The 17,690-nt window shown below is 37.9% G+C and overlaps 1 protein-coding gene across 1 annotated transcript in view; it reads left to right on the plus strand.

Annotated features, from left to right (window-relative positions):
- Positions 1 to 17,690, plus strand: part of exp (expansion) — a 119,442-nt gene that overhangs the window by 94,026 nt on the left and 7,726 nt on the right. Inside the window, exon 2 of the mRNA XM_089594507.1 lies at positions 15,656 to 15,787. Within this exon, the coding sequence (XP_089450633.1) occupies positions 15,677 to 15,787 (111 nt within the window). The 5' untranslated portion in view covers positions 15,656 to 15,676. The remainder of the gene's footprint in view (positions 1 to 15,655; positions 15,788 to 17,690) is intronic.

Below are 17,690 nucleotides of genomic sequence, written 5' to 3' on the forward strand. Positions count from 1 at the left end.
GATTGCTGTTGCGAAATCGACGCCACCACCGAGTCTAGCAGTGCTCGTGACACGTATATACCTACTTATGCTTAACCCTTGCGCACTGACAAGTGCAGCTGCTCGAGCGCCTTCTTTTTGGACCCCCTCCCCCTAGAGATACATACACTTTTACTTACCTATTTCACCAAACGCCAACCTGTCCCCAATCCCTTTCATGGTGGACTTTTGTGATGTTTATCCCCTCGATTTTTTCACACAAGTGCAAACAAATCATGTGCAACGCACAATTCTTGACACTCATAATACATGATATAATATACTAACAAAGCATTGCAAGGGAGATGCCACCGTTCTGTTTTATCTGTTTTCAATTTCATCATCTGACGACAACTACTTATACCCCTTGCAACCCCGTCATTTCACCTGCAATGCCACATATCTTACTTTTCTTTTATATTTTGTGATGACTATTTTTTTGAACGGTACTACGAAACCCTGCATCGATTATATGTTGTTTATACAATATAATGAATCTCGGTTGTTTGATTGAACTGATCGAGGAATGGATAGGGGAAAAGGGAAGCATTGTTTGATGCGCGTAATTTTATGAGCATCAAAAGATACGCTCTCCCTTTCACTTCCCTTTTCTTTTTTACTTTTTAAGGGAGACAGATTTCTATTTATTTGTAGAACTCACAGGTTTTATACAATTACAAATATTTTAATGAAAGAAAAATTTTTCTAATTTATAATAATAATTAATCTATATTATACTTGTTTTGAAATTTCAACAACAGATAACAACTAAAATTAAAAAAAAAAAGTATCGCATAACTCTCGAGGAGACGTTCATTATTTGGTTGTTTCAAAGATTCCGCTTGGCGCGAAGAGCACAGAAAGTATGCGATCATTAATATGCAATTAACAATCTATTGTACACTACTCAAAGCGAGTACGGTATTTTAGAAAACTTTTCTTGCCTAGTATATGCACTGGCTTATTGGAGTGATGACTGTATTAACCGTAGTTTTTTTTTCACGCCATTGAAGCAAATAATTTCGTTGTTTAACTGTGTTAACTATTAATTAATCAACAATTGATACATATGTAACTTGTGTATGTATGAGCACATATTAGGCTCACGTGACATAAGAAGTGGATTTTTAGATCAAGTTTTAAATTCGAGGCCATTTTGTTTTTGCGTATCAGAGTCGACGAACTCGGAGCAACGAGTACTTTCACACGGTTATTCGATCCAACGAATGGAAATCCATCGTATAGAAAAGGTGAGTTTTTGTTTCAAAATTAACTGATATTCATAGTAATACTGTTTTATACGGTTACAATTTTAATCACAGGCCTAACAGAAAAATAAATCAGCTACCAAACGGCCTGTGTGATGATCCCATAACCTACATTGGTGACACGGACTCACCAAATATGGCAGAAGATCCTAGTTCATCGAAAACATGGCAACACCGTTGTAACACGTGTGAAATGACTTTTATCTGTGCAGATGATCTTACGGAACACACATACATGCACACGGGAAAAAAATCTTTCCAATGCTCCGTGTGTTCGCAGACATACCGCTCAAGAAGTTACCTAGCAGTTCACATGCTTATTCACACGGGAGAAAAACCCTATATTTGCAACGTATGTCATAAAGCTTTTACGCGTAGTTATACTCTTACTTTGCATATGCGTATTCACACGAATGAAAAACCCCATGTTTGCAAAATATGTCACCGAACTTTCAGGGGTAGTAGCAATCTTACGCAGCATATGCTTGTGCACACTGATGAAAAACCCCATGTTTGCAAAGTCTGCCAAAAAGCTTTTAGGCGTAGACAATATCTTTATTTCCACATGCTTATTCACACGGGTGAAAAACCTCATGTTTGCAACGTATGTCATAAAGCTTTTAGGCAAGGACAAACTCTTCATTCTCACATGCTTATCCACACCGGTGAAAAACCCTACGTTTGCAATGTGTGCCAAAAAGCTTTTAGGCGTAGACAAACTCTTCATTCTCACATGCTTATCCATTCGGACGAAAAACCCCATGTTTGCAAAGTCTGCCAAAAAGCTTTTAGGCAAGGACATACCCTTTATTCTCACATGCTTATCCACACCGGTGAAAAACCCTACGTTTGCAATGTGTGCCAAAAAGCTTTTAGGCAAGGACAAACTCTTCATTCTCACATGCTTCTCCACACCGGTGAAAAACCCTACGTTTGCAATGTGTGCCAAAAAGCTTTTAGGCACCACCATATACTCAAGAAACACATGTTGGCCCATACGAATGAAAATTCCCTTGTTTGCAAAGTGTGCCATGAAGCTTTCAGGGATGATGGTGCCATTTCGATACACGACTGCCCACAAATACACAAGGGACCGAAGCCTTCCGAGACCAGTTCAATGAGTACCCCAACATTCAGTGCAAATGGTACTCTCACGTCGCAGGTGTGTGCCCATGTCAACTCGAAATGTCAGACATCCTCCAGTCAAAACGAGGACCTCGTGCTTAAGGTGGACCCCAAACTCAATTGGCCATCGCAAACTTCAGTCAAAAAAAGGGGCCTTGCAGGGTCTACCCAACGATGCAAATCCATCTGGTGTGAAACTAGTATTGTCGAAAATGATGATCTTGCTTGGCAGTTCTTCGACTGCGACGAGTGCCAAGGGACTTTTCCCGATGAAAGCAGCCTTAGGCATCACAAATATGTTTACCATTTCTACCGATGTTCGCTGTGTTCGGAAACTTTTAGATTAAACTGGGATCGCTCGACGCACATGGCCCTTTGGCATTGCTACCGATGCCATTTGTGCCATAAAATTTGCACCACATCCTCTGATCTTAGGAGACACGAATGGGAAGCCCACGGACTATGACTAGGCCATTACGTGTATACAATATCCTACTTTCATAATTATCTACTGCTGTAGTCACTTTGTCATAATTGTAAGTTCTTTGGAAATATTCAAGTCATGATGTAGGATCAACATATTTATACATCGTTTAGTTTTAGCTATTACAACAATGTTAATTCATTATTTTGAGTAATATTCTGAAGCATCGGATGATGTATACGATGAACATATACAAAAAAAAAAAAAAAAATTGTCCAAAAGACGATAACTTCCTTTGTTTTTTTTTTCTTTCCTTACAATGATCGCTTCCTAGAGCGTCGTTATTACAGTACTGGCACTTGAAAGAACCTTAGACAGTTTGCATTGTTATACAGTTAATAGAATTTGTTTGTATTTAAAATATTAATACTTTCATAGATATATTAATGTAAAATGACATATTTTTAGTAACAAAAAATGTAACTGTGATATTTGTGTGATTCTTAATTTGTACGAATTTTTTTCAGTAGTTTCTAAGATTGGAAATGTTGTTACGAGTAGAAATATTCAACTGTGCGTTCTGAGTACCAAAAAATAAAATACATCACGTAAGCGTCTACTGTGATTCAATAATATACGAATCTCGTATTTGAAAGTCAACTGAATCAATACATTTGTCTTCGTATAACAGACACCATTAGTCCATGTATCAAAAAAGTTCTCAAAAAATCGGAAGCCACGATTGGATTATCCAAAATAACATCTATAGCCTAAATCGTTTTCCACGCACTTGTTCACAGCTGTAACACACGAAATATATGCTCTCGCTCTACCGGAAAGTCCACCCCACTCCTGAGTAGAAAAAAAAAAAAAAAAAAATTAAAAAAAAATTAAAAACCTACAACCATAACCCAAAGTCCATTTAACGCTGTGTATGATCACGAAGTTTTACGTAACGTATGTACTCCATACCTATACTTACAAAAGTTTCGATAACAAGAGCCAGATGTCGAGATGTGTCAACATATTAAAGCAGTGAGATCTCGTGGAGATAAAAATCATACCAGGATTTTAGACTTGCAATGAGCATTTGCCGATCGCGCTCACAATGGATAGATCGGTTTCTTTGTAGCTTTGGCTATCTCATTGAGGACTCTATAGGTGTGTTTTTTTTTTTTTTTTTTTTTTTTTTCAAGCTAATGGTGAGTTAAATCGTTCGCTTCATTACCAATTGTCTGTAGCTTGTGTATTTTACTCTGTAACGAAAATTCAAAGGCCAGTCGAGTATAGGTGAGGAGAAAACCACGGGAACGTGTTTTTGTTGGTTTATTTCGAAAATTAGATGCCACAGCATTTGCACGTGTTATTGTTATACGAATATGAGGTGTAGAAAGTATAGAACTATAGTAGTAAGTGATGGTGAAACACCCAATATGGTTGTTTCGTTTAAACACTTTTTATCCACTGAAATTAATTTATACGTCATTTATCCAAACTTTCGATATTCTTCCATTTCAATCAACCTACTTTTCGTAAAACCCGCAATCATTTTAGCGTAAATTTTCTAATGTTTTTACAACCGAAAAAATAAAAAATCGATACACGCGCCGTGTATTAATCGTCTCGCATAACGAGCAGACTCTTCCATTAAAACTAATAGCAAGTAAATTATAGATTCTTGGAGCTTTCTTAGAGTGAAACAACAAGAGCACCACGGGCCTTAATCGTACGAAAACAGAACAAAATAATACCATGAAAGATTTTTTTTCTATCAGTATTGTATACCAGCTCAGAAAAATGGCTTCATTTAACGTACACACGCAAGGACGAGTGAAAATAAGGCCCTCGGATCCTTAGTGAGAAGCAAAGGACGATCGCCGAGAGAGTGTGTGCTTCTGTCGTCCTTTCCCGCGAGTTGTCGCCGACCCGCCAAGGACGGAGGGAAGGATACGACTCTCGTGTACATGTACACACGCTCCCTTAAAGTGGATATCGGCGGTATAATATACTCTCGTGCATTTGTATAAATTCGAGTAAAGCTATTACGCGCTGATGCTTGTACAAAAGAAGGACCGGGACGGAAAATCGTTTTTTAGGGTTATTGGTCTCGCTGGCGCTTTAGAGGGGAGAGCGGCGATATCTCCGGGGCCACTGCAACCGGATCTTACCGGTCGGATCGTCACTACTCCATTAGGGGAGAAAAAAACCTATATTTTATAACACTCGCGTGTCTCTTACAAATGGCTTTTCGAAATAAAGATAAATCGGCGCGGTACGTGTATGTATATACCGATTCTCGGATTTTCGCCGGTACAGCTGCGTCTTGACAGAGATACACACACTTGTATCGACTGCCGTTGTCTCGCGGACTCTGAATTGATCTATTATGACATCACCACCTCTCCGTCTCTCGCGTACATATAAACACATTGTCACATGGGCACTCGATTGCCACGTGGATTTGCAACATCGAGGGAGATTTATGGTATGCCTTCCGCGGAATCGGTGATTTATTTTTGAAGTGCACGTATATGCACACGCGTGATGGCTCATAAAGGGAGTAAGTATTCACCGCGTAGAATGACATTTCCCGTAAAATCGAGTGGAAAAGGGAGATTTTCCAAACGAAAAAAAGTGAAAAAAAAAAATGGAGGACTCGAGTGTCCGCGCGTGAGAAACTCGAGTTCTCTTTTTTCCAAGCATCCGTCTCGGCCAGAAGGGAGGGAGGGTAACCTTAGAGGGCATGCATTTTCCTCCCGATAGGCATCTGAAAATCGGTAACGCGAGAACCTTGCGTAAAACTGTACACGTAGCGAAAGAAGGGGTAGGAGGAGTAGACCAACTCACCGTGGCACATATAGTGTACAAACACACGCGGGTAGGAGCTGATTTTTCGGTGAGATTTCGCTCGCGTGAAAAATGTCAGTCCCCGGAAAATGTATGCCGGGGAGCTCGGTGAAATCGATCTCGGCCTTTTTCGCTCACATTAGCCCGGAGGGGGAGTAATTAAAGCCCGCGCGTATATATTATAACAGCAACAACTCGGGAGTTACGTAAACAATAATCGATGGCCCACGTGGGTCGAAAATTAATGTTTTGCAATTATTTTGGGAAAAAACGAGAGGCAAAGCTCTCTTCCCATGATTAACGCGTTTTGCACGGCAACGGAGAAACACGCACACCCGCATGATCCCTTTCAATTACACCTGAAAACTTTCACTCGAGTGTCGGTTGCACTCGCGTCCCATGAAAAACCCACCATTGCCAAAGTGACCAAAGTGAAAAGTCACCTCCCACGCGTTAACCACTCCAAGTAGCAAACTATTGGAATTTAAAAATAAAAGACCGCCCCATCCCCGCGAGCGCGTAAATCTGTCGTTACGCTATCGCGCGAGATGAACGAACGTACATATAGAAGCGGTACACGTATACGTCGCGCCGGAGAATCCCAAGTTCATGAATCAAGTCGGATATCTTTTTCCTGCGCGCGCGCGCGTGCGATTCTAATTTTAGAAGAGAGAGAGAGAGAGAAAAAAGGTGATTCATGCGATCGGCTGCAATTTTGCAATTATTCCTCGGTCGCGGTCGTTCCGTCGCTACTGCGGCGATGGCGCAACCCGCGACGAGTCTCTCGAGTGTGTGCCACACATGTACGCGCGGTTCCGATCGTTTTGTTATTGTAATTACCGGCTACCGTTCCTTCAACGGTGCCAGCATCCGTATATATACAAGCGAGTAATTTTCCTTATTTGTTTTCCTACTTATTTTAATGAAAAAGGCGCGATTTTATTTTCATACGTGGGTGCAATAAACTTACGCGTGAATCATAACGACAATAATCGTCCCTCGAAAACAATTTGTCTCGCAACTAATCAAAACCAGCGCGCACGCGAATAATTTTGATACCAGACCCCGGACCTGTACACCTCGGACCGCCCGTAAATCCTCCTGGTCCCTTATCTTCCCAGTGTCAAACTAGTGGTTGTCGAGGCAACCCCCACACACCGGTGACTTCGGTAGCTCCTCGGTTCTGAGTACGCACTACGCACGCCGACTCAATTCATCATCCTATATATAGGTAACACAGCGCTGCCAGGGACGGACCCTCGAGAGCTTCGCACTCGCGCAGGGTGGCTTCGCGCGTCCCGGAGACTTTAACGCGCGAGGTATATACACCTTGCTACGACATGACGTCTGGCTTTTACGCGTCTAAAGTTTGAAAACAACCGCCACCGGAGATTCATGAATATTTATGTACTCACATGCATTTTGCAGACTCTGGGTAGTCGGAAAAAAAAATTCTGTACTAATGTGCTTTTAAGGATTACTTCCACAAATAGCGGAAGTGTTTCAATCTGAAGTTTTTTCATTTTCATTGTCCTCCTGTTTGCGATACTTTAAATACATTTTTTAAAATTACGAAAAACGTTTGGAAATTTTTTTTCTTCTTCAACTTGTACTTTAAGGACGTTCGGTAGAGATAGAACCCTGTGATGAATCTTTTTGAAATAACTTTAACCAGGCGTTCTTATTGTTGTTACAATAAAGCTGTTAAAATTTTAAGAGGTTCGTCTGTTTCGTTTCCGAGATATTGAATTTCAAAGTTCAGTCATTTTAACACGGTCGCTTATGGGGAAACATATAAAAACTCAGTTTACAAAAATTGGCGTGATGAATGTCTCCAATTTTTTTACATGTCACAGATAATGTTATCAATTATATGTATAAAAAGTTTCGTGACAATCGTCTGATTAGTTTATGAATAAAAAAATTAAATAATAGTTCGACAAAAACGCAACGGCAACATCGCAAGAAACGGGAAATTCAAAATGTTCCAGGACGTACATTTCAGTAAATATTTGAATATTATGGTAGATATTTATGTATTTCTGTATAAAACATAAGCTTGTATATGTGTGTGAATGTATGTACATAGGTTCCACCCGTACCCATAACAAAACAATGTATTATAATAACACATATTTATTTTTCTTAGTAAAATTTTTAATTTGTAATTTTTATACGATACAATTTTTAACACACGATAACAAAATCACATGTTTGTAGTAATCGCAGAGACTAGAGTCTGTCCTAATTATTTAACATATCACTTCCAATGAGACTTTTCAAGTCACATAAAAATTCAAGAATTTTATTTACATTAGCTACCAATATATTTGTATGTACATATATCTGTCACAAGTCTTTTTAATTATTTAATCATTTTTATTACATTGTTATAACGAATAAAAATCAAATTCTTAAATCTTTAGCACAAATACATTACAAATATACACATACGCTGCCGTAACCGACGCAGCAGACAGTGCAGACACTAGATCTAGAGTTATTAATAACAACTCGGCTATATCGATGAAAATACCAAAAAAAAAATCGAGAGTAAGTTGGTACGAAGTATGCGCAATAAAAAAAAAAAAAAAAAAAAAAAAAAAAAAAGAAAGAAAAAAACCCTCCACAAAGGATTGAAACGTAAGTACAATACGTGTAAATATACACAGTCTGCAGATATCCTTGTAAACACCCATACAGAGGCAAACGGTCAAGCGTCGTATCCGGGGTCCGAAAGACAGTGAAACGGCAGCCACACACACGTACCTATTACCAGCACGGATTTCGCAAGCCAACGTAACTCTCGCTCTTTTGCCCATACACACACACACACACGTATATGCTTACATCCGGGTGCGCGAAGGACCGAAGGCCTTTTGCGTGGATACGTATCTAATCCGAGTCTCTCTCTCTATCTATATCTCTCTTGGCGTGGCTGGCCCACTTTTACTAAACGCGCGTATTATGGGCGTGTTTGTGTGCGCTTGTGTCCTTTAACCCTATCTCTCTTTTGTGCGGTGTAAGTTTACATTGTTTCGTATCGTTGTGCTTGTACTTACCGCTTACCGTGTATATATATATTATATACGGAGTGGGCGGTGGGTACGTATTATGAGTGGTGCAACGGGTGTTCACTATTAGGTATGCTGGATAAGGTTTTTATTTTCGCCAGTGCCGGCTCGTGGCAGGTCCGTTCGCTGTTATAAAACTGTTTTCGTTGCTTGATCGCTCTATCGGTTGTGTCGTAAATTGCGATGTCGGTTTGGTACAAGGTCCTACTCGAGGTTTTTTTTTTCTGATTTTCATCGCACAAGACGATATTTGTCGGCTAAAGTGATGTGGCACTTTGAGCTTGTTGCAAAGCAATTTGATGTCCATCAGTAACAGTTTCAAGTTCAAATAGTAGAAAAATTCATTGAGTGGAATAGAGGGAGTCATTAAGGTAAAAAGACAAAGATGCTGTGACAAGCTTTGTGTTTTTGTTGCAAATGCATATATTTATGTACATGTAAAAAATTGTTAACACTTACGTAAGGGCAAACAGAACAATAAAACAACAGAGATAATTACATAGAGACGAATAAAACATTAACAAAAATTAGACCATCAACATACATTGAAAGACATGAATTTATAAATGTAAGAGCCCACTAGTAGATACAACAAGACACATAAAAAATCGGCACGTCAGTGTAAACGATTCAGTTGCGGTATCCCTACAATGATATCGGCACTCTCTCGTTCAGAGGCTCTCGCAGAGAGAAACAACCCTAAAAAACGATTTTCCGTCCCGGTCCTTCTTTTGTACAAGCATCAGCGCGTAATAGCTTTACTCGAATTTATACAAATGCACGAGAGTATATTATACCGCCGATATCCACTTTAAGGGAGCGTGTGTACATGTACACGAGAGTCGTATCCTTCCCTCCGTCCTTGGCGGGTCGGCGACAACTCGCGGGAAAGGACGACAGAAGCACACACTCTCTCGGCGATCGTCCTTTGCTTCTCACTAAGGATCCGAGGGCCTTATTTTCACTCGTCCTTGCGTGTGTACGTTAAATGAAGCCATTTTTCTGAGGTAGTCTTTACCATACCAAGACCGAGAGGTGATGATACAAGTTGTTGAGGTAGAAATGCGAACTTGTGTAAATTTGAATAGTCATGGCAGTTGAAAATTATCGAGAGGAGAAAAAAACTTAAATCTGGAGTTGAACCATACAGGAACATTTTTCTCACCACGAGGCATACTACTTTTTTCTTTGAAAACACGTTTATTCAAATTAAGGTTTTACAATTAATTGTATAACAACAAGCGCTTGAGGCGCTATGTAGCCAGCTTTTACAAGTGTAAAGTTTTGGTTAAGATAAGGTTTTGTAGTCGATATCATCATTTACATATAATGCTTTGTATACATTTTTGATTGCTCCATTTTATAGAGAGAAACATCATAGTGCGAAAAATCCCTTATAATATTATTTGGCAATTTGGTAAGGTAAATCAGAAATAATTGGGATTGTTTAAATTATGCGCGCATTTACAAGATATGCACCTGTAGTTATGACGTACAAAGCTGCTTACATTTACAATAAAATACTTAAACTTGAGAAAAAAAGGGATCTTTTTCGTTTTTTTTATTTCATTGTATGTTTTTGTTTCAGAATTTGTATAAAATAGTTTTGTTTACAAGACAACTCCATGCATGATTAGTTTATCACCAGTTTTTTAATGGCAGATTCGTGACACAAGCTCATTTTCTAGCATTGTACTTGGTAGCTTCTCTCTAAGTACCAGCTAGCATCCCATCGTCTTCTGTTCATCACCAAAATTCTCCAGTCAGGCAGTCCTTGTTATGATTTAAAAGTACTTAAGAGCCAGCACAGCCCTGTCAGCTATTTTTTTTTTTTTTTCAGTCTAGACGAGTAAAATATTACTTGAATCTTTGTGGTGGTAAAGTGAATACAACAGTAGATAATTCATGCAGTATACAGAATGACTTAGTCAAAGTCCGTGAGCTTCCCATTCGTGTCTCTTAAGATCCGAGGATGTGGTGCAAATTTTATGGCACAAATGGCATCGGTAGCAATGCCAAAGGGCCATGTGCGTCGAGCGATCCCAGTTTAATCTAAAAGTTTCCGAACACAGCGAACATCGGTAGAAATGGTAAACATATTTGTGATGCCTAAGGCTGCTTTCATCGGGAAAAGTCCCTTGGCACTCGTCGCAGTCGAAGAACTGCCAAGGAAGATCATCATTTTCGACAATACTAGTTTCACACCAGATGGGTTTGCATCGTTGGGTGGACCCTGCAAGGCCCCTTTTTTTGACTGAAGTTTGCGATGGCCAATTGAGTTTGGGGTCCACCTTAAGCACGAGGTCCTCGTTTTGACTGGAGGATGTATGACATTTCAAGTTGACATGGGCACACACCTGCGACGTGAGAGTACCATTTGCACTGAATGTTGGGGTACTCATTGAACTGGTCTCGGAAGGCTTCGGCCCCTTGTGTATTTGTGGGCAGTCGTGTATCGAAATGGCACCATCATCCCTGAAAGCTTCATGGCACACTTTGCAAACAAGGGAATTTTCATTCGTATGGGCCAACATGTGTTTCTTGAGTATATTGTGGTGCCTAAAAGCTTTTTGGCACACATTGCAAACGTAGGGTTTTTCACCGGTGTGGATAAGCATGTGAGAATAAAGGGTATGTCCTTGCCTAAAAGCTTTTTGGCACACATTGCAAACATAGGGTTTTTCATCCGAATGGATAAGCATGTGAGAATGAAGATATTGTCTACGCCTAAAAGCTTTTTGGCACACATTGCAAACGTAGGGTTTTTCACCGGTGTGGATAAGCATGTGAAAATGAAGATATTTTTCACGCCTAAAAGCTTTTTGGCACACGTTGCAAACATAGGGTTTTTCATCCGAGTGGATAAGTATGTGCTTCGAAAGATTGTTATAATATTTAAAAGCTTCATGACACACCTTGCAAACAAAAGGTTTTTCTCCCGTGTGAATACGCATATGCAAAGTAAGAGTATAACTACGCCTAAAAGCTTTATTACACACGTTGCAAACATAGGGTTTTTCGTCCGAATGGATAAGCATGTGGGAATAAAGATATTGTTCACGCCTGAAAGCTTTTTGGCAGACTTTGCAAACATGGGGTTTCTCATCAGTGTGCACAAGCATGTGCTGCGAAAGATTGCTACTACCCCTGAAATTTCGGTGACATATTTTGCAAACATGGGGTTTTTCATTCATGTGAATACGCATATGCAAAGTAAGAGTATAACTACGCGTAAAAGCTTTATGACATACGTTGCAAACATAGGGTTTTTCTCCCGTGTGAATAAGCATGTGAACTGCTAGGTAACTTCTTGAGCGGTATGTCTGCGAACACACGGAGCATTGGAAAGATTTTTTTCCCGTGTGCATGTATGTGTGTTCCGTAAGATCATCTGCACAGATAAAAGTCATTTCACACGTGTTACAACGGTGTTGCCATGTTTTCGATGAACTAGGATCTTCTGCCATATTTGGTGAGTCCGTGTCACCAATGTAGGTTATGGGATCATCACACAGGCCGTTTGGTAGCTGATTTATTTTTCTGTTAGGCCTGTGATTAAAATTGTAACCGTATAAAACAGTATTACTATGAATATCAGTTAATTTTGAAACAAAAACTCACCTTTTCTATACGATGGATTTCCATTCGTTGGATCGAATAACCGTGTGAAAGTACTCGTTGCTCCGAGTTCGTCGACTCTGATACGCAAAAACAAAATGGCCTCGAATTTAAAACTTGATCTAAAAATCCACTTCTTATGTCACGTGAGCCTAATATGTGCTCATACATACACAAGTTACATATGTATCAATTGTTGATTAATTAATAGTTAACACAGTTAAACAACGAAATTATTTGCTTCAATGGCGTGAAAAAAAAACTACGATTAATACAGTCGTCACTCCAATAAGCCAGTGCATATACTAGGCAAGAAAAGTTTTCTAAAATACCGTACTCGCTTTGAGTAGTGTAGAATAGATTGTTAATTGCATATTAATGATCGCATACTTTCTGTGCTCTTCGCGCCAAGCGGAATCTTTGAAACAACCAAATAATTAACGTCTCCCCGAGAGTTATGCGATACTTATTTTTTTTAAATTTTAGTTGTTATCTGTTGTTGAAATTTCAAAACAGGTATAATATAGATTAATTATTATAAGTTAATGATGAGCCCTGTGTGACCCTTGATAGGTTCAAAACGTGTATGAAACATGGTGCAACTAATTTGTTATCACAATGGTAAAAAAATGTAAAACGAAATTTTTTATCGGTACTTGAGGTATCTATTAAAATTTAAAGATAGACTAAATTTATCTATGTTTAGTTTTGAATAATTGAACCATTAGAACTAGAGTAGGAAATTTCCGTTATTTAGCTGAAAGCCCTATTTTGTAAGCGTCGTGAGAGACAACTAAAATTAGTTAGCAAATTTTGATTTCTACTCTACACATAAAATGTAATAAATCATATTCTTACCGAGGAAAAAAATATTACCTCAACGTCTTAGGAGTTATAATTCTGGAAAAAAATGTAATCACTGACATCTCAATTGACGATGCTAATAGAGTGCTTCCAATCGTTTAATCGTCATCAGCAGCTTAAGCCTCTTTTTATAACATACCATATCGCATGACAAGAAGGTGCAAATCAGCTTACAACTCTAGTAATGAGTATCCCGTGCACTTGGCCTTGAATGGCTCACACGTTGCAAGGAGCAAAGATCAAGATGTTCAGTAAAGTATATTATATAGCCTTGGTAATAAAGAAATCGGGGATTATGTACTGTATACATTGACAGGTCTGAAATCTTTATTTTCTCGTGCAAACACAACACTGATTCTTTCCACTTTTCCTTTCCGCTTTATACTTGCCTCGACTCAATCAGCGAAAACGATCACTTTTTTCCTCAACTTTTCGTAATTAATTAATAACAAAGAAGTAAAAAGCTAGTCTCATTGGGGCAGATTGAGAGAGTTAATTTTGTTCCGAAAACAGAATATTGAGCACTGTAGTGCTGGGGCAGAAAGTTTATTTTTTCTTTGTTCTGAAGTTTTGGATAGAGTAGCCATCGATCTGATTTTCATTTAAACGAGTCACCAGCTCAGCTAGCTTTCCTGCAAAGATTCGATTCATTTGATTTATTTTGTGCAGTAATATATTAAAATGAATCAGATTTTATAAATTTCGTAACTGCACTTGCCTTCTCTCTCTCTCTCTCTCTCTCTCTCTCTTTCTCACTTCTTATGCGAATTAATTTTAATTATTTTTATTTAATCTCTTTCATTCAACTAATTTCAATTGAATGGCTTTTTAGATGTTCTACTCGAGATTAAATCAGATTTCAGCATAAGTGTAAACAAAGTCCCGTGTATTAATAAATTGATTACAATATCAATGGTTTTAATTGGTAATTGTATTTTACTGAGTAATTAAAATTGTGTTTTCGTTTTCAATTATAAGTTGTAACTTTGAATTAAATTTCTTAATTGCCGTTTTTTTTTTTTGGATACGTAATTTGCATTTTTTTCAACAAAGATAGTTGAGTTCATTTTTTATTTTTCAACTAAAACTCAGAGAAATAATAAATAATTTAATCAAACCAATTAAAATCATAAAAAAAATTTCAATTCATACGTGTAGCAAATACTACCTACACTACTATTAATTTTTCGTACTTTTGCTGAACAAGAAATAATGTTGCTCGCAAAACTAATTAAATACAAGTCATAAAACCGAGTGCATGCAAAACTTGGCAAAATTAAATTCCCACCGAGGTAGTTACCCAATTATACTTACAATTAGAGCCGACGATGGAGCCTTAAAAAAAAAAAAAAAAAAAAAAAAAAAAAAAAAAAAAAATTTAATGCTCAGGAAAGCGAGCAAACGGTAATCCAGACGGGCCCGTTACGAAAGTAGCCCCAAAAACAAAGAAGGAAGGGGACAGAAACGCGTTTTACTGTTCCTCGCGTTACATATTGTTACGCACCTGTAAATGGTACATCAAAAAATTGTGGAGGAAAATAATACGTTGTCCGTGATTTGCATGGGCGTTTTTTCGGCCCCCCACTTAAAATGTGTTACAAAATGGGTCGTAAACGGCAATCGAGAGCTACGTGTACTTTTTTTCGAGATGCAATAAAACTATTAGTGATCCGCTGGCTCAGGAAAGCTGTAAAAAACCCCTCGTTGCGTTATTACGCAAGTTAGATGCATGCACACATTTAAATGTAGTGCACGGGATCCTTATATAGGTACGCTTTGCTGTTTTTGCAGTCCAGCGCATTGAAAGTTACGACAAAAAGCAATAATACGACGCGCACGAAAAAACACTTAATCTCGCGTCCTTGCTGTTGTTGTATACTTACTTGTACGTGCTCCATTAACGTATAATCCCTCTCGATCTTTACTGCTTAACTCTCTCGAGTCCAATATACCTAATTGTGTTTTGTGAATACACACGTGTATGTAACTTCAGCTTTCAATTTAATAGTACTTAACACGTGTTGTTGTATATATATATTACAGGGAGTTATATTGATACAATTTTGTATTCATAAAACATATTTTGACACTTTGACATTTTCGGGGTTGTATATGAAAAAAAAATTGGGTTGTAAGAGATATTCTTTACCAATGATTTCAAAATCATACATCTAACTACATAAAACTCTAAATGAAAGTTGCAGTGAAAAATTCGTGAAAAAGTACGTTTCACTACTTCGTATGTAAGAATATCCAATTTCTATTGTTTTTTACGAAAAATATACCATTTTTTTTTGTTATTTTGTCTAAATCGTACGCTAAATTAGTTATTGTACTTTTCGATGAAGTTAATCGTAAATGGTACAAATGTATTACTATTGAACAATAATAAATGTGAATTTTCTTCTCTGTTTCAGATATAAAAATACCACACAGGGATGGTGTCGAGGCGAAAAATCCTGTCGCGCTCGCGAGACAATCTCGCGGACACGCAATACGAACAAGAAGAGGAGGAAGATGTCTGGTATAACATGGACAAACTGTACAAGGTCAGTGTCATCACTTTGTATTGACATTATTACTACCACCATATTTGTTTACCAACAAAAATGTAGGATCCACCATTCACGTACATCCAAAGCCTAATGTAATTTACCAGACCATTAGCTTCCTTTTGTCTCAAAGTCGACAACACTTGTTAATAAAGAAGAAATAAGTTTTAATGACTTCCTTATAAGAAGTTGAAGGAAATAATGTTTTCATACTCTTAACTTTAATTTTCAAGACTCCTTTTGTACTTAAATGTGGAAATTGTGAAAAATCGCCTATTAACTCTTTGATTATAGATGTATTAATAAACGATTTTGAGATGCATTAAAAATCGAGTATAGTTATACGAGTCAATTACAAGTAAACGGTACACATATACATGCACACTCGATCAGTAACCTCCAGCTCGAAGTACCCCCTATTCATTACAAAGTCTTATTACAGGCCTCGGAACCGAAATCTTTAAAAGCAGCTGCTTTTAATACTCTGTGTTCAGGTAATCGGTGAATTTCAGTGCAAAACGCAGTAATCGCGATCGAGAAAATTACGTGTTGATCATCGGGAAGTTTAAGTATTACCGAGAAGCGCAAGTCACAAACAATTACTTCTTTCGTACATTATGTGCAACACATCGCGTAATCGTTGTAATAACCATTTACAATTGGAATTTTTTTTTATAAAATACAAATTTTTTTTCTGAAATAGTAGTGTATTATTTTTGTTAAAAAAGTACCTTGTTAAACAAAAGTTGATTAATATTTTAATAAATTAATAAATATGGAAGAAATTTTTTTGAACTACTCTATTACAGATGAGAATTAAAAAAAACGTTTTTCTGGCGCAAACAGCCTTTACTATTTATGGGAAAAAAAAAAATAATGATGCAAAGCCGAATCAAGGTCTTGTCATTTTCGCAATAAACAATTTCCTTTTGAACGTAAGAGCGTATCGTTAAAAAAAATGCACCCACGTCCGAGTACTTATAAACTGCTTGAAAAAACAATCTCGAAAAAGAGAAAGACGTCAGTCGAGAGAAGCTGTGACAGGTACGCGCCACGGGGTAAATAGTCGATAAACGCCTGGCGCGTCTTATTTTCGCCTTCCCCCTTTTTTTTTCTTTTTATCGTTCGCGGCATCGTAACGTTTGTGCGTCTCGAGAAAATAATGATAGGCCGCTCTCACGCGGGGTGTGGATAATAGGCGCATACATGCAGTCGTTTGTTCTTCTTTGTTTTTGTTCTTTTTTAATTTTTTTCACTCGCGTTGTTCTCGAGTATATGGTGATTTCTTTAAAACAATTTTTGAGTAAGCCTTGTGAGTCCGTTTTTCATTTTTTATTTATTTTTTTTTCATCATACAGGATTTTCTTAGTGGATGCCAATACAAACTATTTTTATTCGTTAATTTAACGGTTCGGGGACAAATTTCAATACTATTAGCTTAATTTTTTTTTACGAAAAAGACGTTCCTAATTATTTGGTACCTATACATTCGCTAAACAGTGAATAAAATTAGCGTTGTATTCGGCTACTGGCAAAAAAAAAAAAAATCAACGATAACTGCATGTAGACTTCCAGAGACCGACAAAACAGAAATCATGCAAAAAAGCGCCCGGTTTGAGATCTCAATTTCGTACGTGGTTGGCACGGATTTGAAGAAAAAAAATCCTCGCTCACTTCCTTCGAATCGACGGTTTCTCTGGTTTCTCTATTGCACCAGCAGCGTCAAAGATTTTTTCATCCTGCGTATTAAAAGGTGCGCGTATTTATTTACGCAACCATACCTCTTTTTCCCAAATTGGTTTATAAAATGGACTAATGCGAATGTGATGGACCGACGAGGGGCTGGTTCGGGATTCTGATTTTTAACGAGGAACCGAGTGGATTTTAATTCGATGTTAGC

The sequence above is a fragment of the Copidosoma floridanum genome, unplaced genomic scaffold (assembly GCF_036245765.1).
Source record: "Copidosoma floridanum isolate Cflo_tuat_1 unplaced genomic scaffold, Cflo_Japanese_pri ptg000021l, whole genome shotgun sequence".
Taxonomy (NCBI): domain Eukaryota; kingdom Metazoa; phylum Arthropoda; class Insecta; order Hymenoptera; family Encyrtidae; genus Copidosoma; species Copidosoma floridanum.